This window comes from Heliangelus exortis, chromosome 14, assembly GCF_036169615.1.
Source record: "Heliangelus exortis chromosome 14, bHelExo1.hap1, whole genome shotgun sequence".
NCBI lineage: Eukaryota > Metazoa > Chordata > Aves > Apodiformes > Trochilidae > Heliangelus > Heliangelus exortis.
The window spans coordinates 3,560,211-3,567,057 of record NC_092435.1 but is presented as its reverse complement, the minus strand read 5'-3'; the positions used below and the strand labels follow the sequence as shown (position 1 = coordinate 3,567,057).

The 6,847-nt window shown below is 53.3% G+C and overlaps 1 protein-coding gene across 1 annotated transcript in view; it reads right to left on the bottom strand.

The window, feature by feature from the left end:
• Nucleotides 1–2,375: 2,375 nt before the first annotated feature.
• The window catches only part of LOC139802384 (thymosin beta-15A homolog), a 70,756-nt gene continuing 66,284 nt past the window's right edge, over nucleotides 2,376–6,847 (bottom strand). The window contains exons 2-4 of the mRNA XM_071757524.1: nucleotides 3,761–3,782; nucleotides 3,300–3,404; nucleotides 2,376–2,876 (exon numbers count right to left, since the gene is read on the bottom strand). Of these exons, the coding sequence (XP_071613625.1) occupies nucleotides 2,839–2,876; nucleotides 3,300–3,399 (138 nt within the window). The 5' untranslated portion in view covers nucleotides 3,400–3,404; nucleotides 3,761–3,782 and the 3' untranslated portion in view covers nucleotides 2,376–2,838. The remainder of the gene's footprint in view (nucleotides 2,877–3,299; nucleotides 3,405–3,760; nucleotides 3,783–6,847) is intronic.

Below are 6,847 nucleotides of genomic sequence, written 5' to 3'. Positions count from 1 at the left end.
CACAACCAGAGACAGCTCTGGGAGGTACCCTGGGCATCCTACCTGGAGGGGCTACAACAGGAACTCCTTGTATGGATATCCATGGCTTTTTGGACATCCAAACGGAGTACCAGCCTCAGCACACAGTGGGAGCTATGAAGGTCCATCAGTCCCCTCCTCCCCCCCTGGAAAAACATGAGAGGAGTGGAGGATTTAAATTAAGCCAGGGATTAAAGTAATACCAGCGTCAGTGATTTGGTGAAGGAGAGGGGGAACAAGAGAAGCAGAGCAGGATGAGGAAGGGGTGGTGGGGTGAGGGCCCAGGGGGTCAGTGTATTGGCAGCCCGGGATGGGAGGAGACTACAGGATGTTCCTAGGGTGTATATTTGGAGCACAAATGTATGCACATCTGCACATCCAGGCAGGTTTGGAGCTGTGACACCACATGGTGTCACCAACACCAACTGTGGGGCACCTACTACACTGGCAAAAAGGAACCATTCGGCTACATGGGCATAGTATGAGCCATACTATCCATTGGATTCCTAGGCTTTATCGTGTGAGCCCACCACATATTTACCGTAGGCATAGACGTAGACACCCGAGCGTACTTTACATCCGCTACAATAATCATCGCCATCCCAACTGGAATTAAAGTCTTCAGCTGACTAGCCACACTACACGGCGGGACAATTAAATGGGACCCACCAATACTATGGGCCCTAGGATTCATCTTCTTATTCACTGTGGGAGGACTCACTGGAGTAGTCCTGGCAAACTCCTCACTAGACATTGCACTACACGACACATACTATGTAGTTGCTCACTTCCACTACGTATTGTCAATAGGGGCTGTATTCGCGATTGGGGACAGCAGTGTTCCTTGGGGAGAGGAAAGTGACCTCTGCCTTGTCTTGACAAAGCAAGGCAACACAGCCTCATGGGTGACACCCGCCACAGAGAGACTTTATTTGTTTTTCCACCCCTTGAGGTTTCCTAGCATCATGAAGGTGCTTGCACAGCTGATAGCAATCTCAGCCACTCGTGGAAAAATCCCAGATGGCTGTCCTGCAGCTTGGGCACTGGATACATTCCTGCTACCATCGGTGCCATGGGTTTGAGCCCCCACCTTGTCTCCCTCTAGCTCCCTAAGGTGTCTTATCCCAGCTGCTGCCTATGAAGAGGAATAAATCACAGATGGGGGGTTATAAATTTGGAAAAGGTGAAGAAAATAATTTTTCATGGCATAATCTTTTGTAAAAAAGCCCCAAGGAGAGGAAAGATGATAAAAAATTCTCTCCTGTGTGAGCCAGCTTCTTCTTAAAATAAAGTGCTCCTCTCTGTCTTCACCTGCCCTGGCTCAGGCACAAGTTCAGGGACTGCTGCATGACACCAGAGCTGAAATGGAGCATAGCTCCCTGCATGGCCCCACTGGCATGCTGGAATCTGCAGAATGTAGCTGAGGGGGCCAGAAACAAGTATTTAATTCTGGCAGCTTTCAGACGCCAGCTGTGAGCCTCCAAAGAGCTCAGCACACCCAGGGGCAAGCAACATATGTGCTGTTTGGTGAAGGCATGCTGCAAAGCTCTTCCCACCTGTGCCCCACACCAGGAAAAATCCAAGCAAGTGCAAGGATTAGGGTGAGTTGTGGGGTGCCTCAGTGCAAAACTTCCCAGCTTTATTTAGATCTGGGTGCTGTCAGAAGCCCGATCCTCACTGCAGCACTTGAGAAGAGGGCAGGAAGCTTTGAGTGCTCCTGGTTAATCAGTACTTGGGCTGAGCCCTTACTGGCAAGGACTTGAATAAACTCCTGGGCATTATTTCAAGAGCAGCAGTAACCCCTCTGCTGCTGGGGAAGGTGACAGTGTGTGCTGAGCATGGCAGCCTGGCTCTGCCAGACGCTGCACAGCCTGCAGGTGAGTTTCCCAGTGCAAGTGTCTGGAGGTGCCTGGCACAGTTCAGGTGTGGTGGCTTCCCTGCCCCATGGCCACCAGGGCTTGCTCCCGTGCTGCTCCCACTACAGGATGGGGACAGTTGCTGCCTCCAGCTCCCGACTGCTGCCAGAGAAAGAGGCTCAATCTCCAGGCAGAAGCCCAGGTTAGCCTCTACTTGAAGATGCACCAAGAAACTGCAATGGTGGTGGGATTGCCTCAGCCAGCAACACTCCCAGTGCCACACCAGCAATGCTCCCAGCTTTGGTCTCCCCGAGGCCACCAGAAACTGCAATCTGGACAAGCACCAAGCTGGACTCACCCTGCAGGTAACCATCCTGTATAGCCCCCCTTTGAGCAACACCAAATTGCAAGCACTGCTGCAGCATCAGAAACCTACCCAGCCCCCAGGGCAAGCCAGGCTGCAGTCTGAACCTTGCCAGGGAAAAAGCCACAAGCCACAGGTAGGTAATTACATTTATTATATTATAAATGTCTCACTTTTCCCCCCAAGAAAGAAAGAAAAAAACCCAACCAACCATGAGTGAGGCTACAGAACACCACAAGTGAAGATTATGCAAGACAGACCCAGGCCAGAAAGAATCCCCACTCCCACAGGCAGAAGGGATCCATCACCAGGAGCCTTTGTAGTTGCTGCTCATCTCCACATCAGATTGAGATCAGCACTGTCAACAGGACCCAGCTGAGTAGCAGAGATGGGGCTGGGTCAGGCTATTGATGGACTGAGAGGGCTACATTTTGTTGCCCCCAAATGCCAAAGCTGCCAACATGGTGGAACACTAGGTTAGGTGATGCAATTGTTTCCTATACATACATATGATGTAATTAAAAACAAAACCAAAACATTATTTCATTCCAAGCAAAAAAAAAAATCAAGTGGTAGCTCTTTTTGCCAGGCCATCTCACTCTAGGAAGATTTCACACATTCCTTCTCCTGTTCAATAGCTGCAAGAGAAGAGAGGTCCATTAATCTCTAGCACTTCTTGGTGGAAACACTAACTGGAGAAGGTTGCAGAACAACTACTGAGGCCATGACAGTCGGTTTATGGTTTGATCCCAAGCAGTCTAAGACAAACACTTCAAATCAGAGGGTGATGAGACCCACACATGGGTGACAGCAGCTTGATGAGCACTTGCCTTCAGGTCTCCTCAGGGAATTCATGCCGTGGGACACCCAATCAGAGAAACAGCCCTCCACACACCATCTTGCCATACCCTGATCTTTAACCTCTTGGTCAGTAATTTTCTCTGGGTCCCTGCCTTACTGCCCCAAACATCCTCTGCCGGATGGCTCAGCAGTGATACCCCGAGGGCAGCTGCCACGGTCCGTGGGTGCCTTCCACCCTTTCCCCTCCGCCCTCTACTCACTCTCTTTGGAGGGCAGCGTGTTCTTCTCCTCCGTGTTGGTTTTCTTCAGTTTCTTCTTGTCGAATTTCTCCACCTCCGAGAGGTCTGGCTTGTCGCACATTTTGCCTGCGAGAATTAAACCCCCTAAGGTCAGCCCAGGTCCCCGGGATGGGCACCGCCAGACAAAGACCCCTCCCCCCGGGTACAATAGCGCGGGGCGGGGCGCGCCACCAGCCAGGGCACCGCCCCGGCCCCTGGTCCGGGCAGCGCCGGTACCGCCCGTGCTGAACCCGAGGCACCCCCCCGGTGTCCGCATCCACTGCGGAAACCGTCCCCACCCGCAACATGCAGCCCAGTCCCCTCCGGGACCCCCCGCGCCCGCACTCCCCGCCCTCAGGCGCCTCTCTTTGCACCAGCCCCTCTCTGGCACAGCTCGCACGACCGGCGCAGGCAGCGCGGCGGCGGCAGAAGGAACACCGTGCCTGGTGCGGTGCTGTCCCCTCCTGTCCCGCTGCTTCGTGCGTCCACAGAAAGCTCCCGCACGCGGCGAGGGGCGCCGCACTATATACCCCGGCCACCGCCCCGCCGGTGCCCCCATTGGCTGCCCGCCGCTCGCTGAGCCTGCTGGGAAATGTAGTCCTGGCGGCTGGCTGCCGCGGCCTCACGGCTCTCGGGAGAACTACCGCTCCCGAAGTGCTCCGCGGCGGGGCAGAGACCGCGGCTGAGCGCCAGATCCTCTGGAGGGAGCTCCAGGCACGGCTCCCACCGCCCGGCACGCAGGGACCCGCAGGGACCCGCAGACCCAGCCCTGCGCACGCACAGCTCCAGGCCCCGCACCCTGGCGTGCGCACGGCCCTGAGCAGCCCTGTCCACAGCCTCCCCCGGTACTCCCGCATCACGCCTTGCAGACATCCCGCCCTGCACACTCGGCACGCACACCCACCCAACCCATCCCATGTGCACACACAGCCACACGCTGCAGAACACACAGACGAGCACTCTGCTTCATCCTCCCACCTCCTCCCCAGCACCACATTGCTCTCCACTCCGGCCACCAGCTCTGAGGGGCACCAGGGGGGCGGGTGGGTGAGGGTGTCCCTGGAGAACTGGGGCCAGTGTCCCCCATCCCAGCCCCAAACCATAAGCAGCCATGGGGCTGCTGTGCCCTGGGCATGTGCCAAGGGAGGGACCCATCACAGCCACGCACAGACACACTCACCCCTGCTGAGGCACAATTAATTTAAGACAACGAGCTCTTGAGATAAAAAAAAAGTTACTGTATTTTTGCAGAAGTGGGAGACACTTCACCACCATGCTCAACCCCCAGCTGCCCTCACTACAGCCATGCTGCTTGGCAGGGAGATCCAGGCACTGAAGCAGCAGCAGCAGCACAGGTGGGCAAGGAGCAGGTGATGCTTGCAGGCAAAGATGCTCACTTGACTGTAGCATAGCAATAGGGTGCAGAAAGCCTGGGAAACAACCAGCACAGACCAGTTGGGCTGGGCTGCATGTGGAAAAAATACCTTTAAGGGAAAAAAAGCTGAGTGTAAGTGCAGGCAACATATCTGTTCCCAGCTCAGCTGGGGAGAAGGAAGGGTAGTGGCACTCTAGGGCACCTGCATGCTGACACAGTATGAAGAGTGGTTGGAGGGCAAGGATGCCTGGGAGAGCTTGCAGGAGGGCCCAGTACTGAAGGGAACAAGGAGGAAACAAAACCATCCTGACCCTCCCATATCAGGCTTGCCAAAACCCTTTTGCAGAAATCCTAGTGTCACTGCAAGCAGGAGTCTGCCTCTAAAACCTAGGGGTACCAAGCTGTGCTGCAAGAACTCTCACATCCACCTCTTCCCAGACTCTCAGCCTCTGGCTTTCTCTCCAGACTTACTGGAGATTTTGCAAATAAAATTCCCATCAAGCCTGAGGAAACATTTGCTTTGTGTTTTTTAGCTAGAAGACTGTCATCTCGTGCAGTGCTCTCTAAACAACAGCAGGTCTTGGCTCCTTCCAGCAAGCCCTGAGGACACAGGCTGGAGCATTAAGTTCCAGAGAGCTCTGAATTAAAGAAATTGGTTCATTCAGAAAAGGCGAAGGCCAAGATCTAAGGGCAGATCTTGAGATGTGATTGCTACTCTGAGACAAGTCTGGATGGCAAGCAGTCCCCATCCCTGGGGTCAGAGAAGAAGAGGCTGCAGGTGCAGCCCAAGGCCAGGCTGCTCTCAGAGTGAGTTTGATTTGGAGCTGCAGCTGCCCTGGCAGGGCCAAGTTTGGACAGTGCCATATATCCAGGACCAGCAAACCCAGGCAGGGCAGCTTTCACAAGCATCCTTCAAACCCACCCTGCAGCCTGTATCAGAAAGCCCACTCCAGGCTGAGAAAGAGCAGGTTTTTGCTGCACAGCCACAAGGAAAAAAAAAAAACCCACCGAGTTTTAAAATGAAAGCAGGAAATCCTTTTTTGCCTTCATGCAAACAGTCAGACAAGTGTTTTACAGTGTTCACCACATCCCACCTCTTTCCCTGCCTGTTCTCCACTACTTTGCAGGGGTTGCACACTGCTGCAGCTTTTGTCCTCATCAGGCAGTAAATGCAAAAGGAGGTGGTTGCCATCCCTCTCATGCACAGTCCCTCACCAGCATCAGCTGCATCCACCCCAGCCAGGGCAATGTTTCCTCTCCTTGATGCTGCAGTTGAAATTCCCAGGGTCTCTGTCCAGGCACAAGGCCACCACATTGGCTGTGCAAGCAGTGCCAGAGACCCCTTCCCCAAGCCAGCCTCAGCCACACAGGCATCACCACACTTCTAAAAACCACAGCTGGAGCAGTTTTAAGGCCAACACTCTGCATTTTGAGTGGACAAGGTGTGCTGCTGCTGCTGGGGAGTTTTTAAAACCTACCTTGAACAAATAAAAAAGGAGCTTCTATCCCAGCATGAACTTTTTCCCCTGACAAATCTGTAGAGCCTCCTGGTAACTGCACAATCTGCTTATTTCTCATAAATTTTGGCATTTCTGCTTTCAATAATTCGTAACAAAAAAAACCCAAGACATTAATAGATACGGGCAAAGCAAGAACAGCCCTGAGCTGAAAGAGAAAAAAAAAAAAAAAAAAAAATGACTGCCAGCCATTTTAGGTGCTTTTAACCTCCCATAGAACAAGGCTGTGAGTGTTCAGATACAGCCTCCCTGAACTGTCATTTCCAGGAATGCTTTATTTGGGCAGGAGGTTTTTTCTATTTTATCAGAGGTTTTATTCAGCCTCCTGACCTTTCTACCTGCAGGGACAGGCAGGGTACCACCACAGCCAGCCAGGACAGGAATCCCTTTCAGCCACTGCTTCCCACCTGTGAGCCAGCTTCCCTACTCCACAGGGCCACTTTTTACTTTTTCCTGCTCATTTTAACCTCTGTCTCCTGCCATGACCCTTTCCTACCATCATGTCAAGAGCACTGGGAAGGTAGCCAGCACAATGTTGTGTCTTAAGACCTGGGCTAGGTCCTCCTCTGGATTTTGCTGCTCCTTGCACCTTAGATAAGAGCTGTTAACCCTTACTACCTTCCCATTGCCCAGCAGCA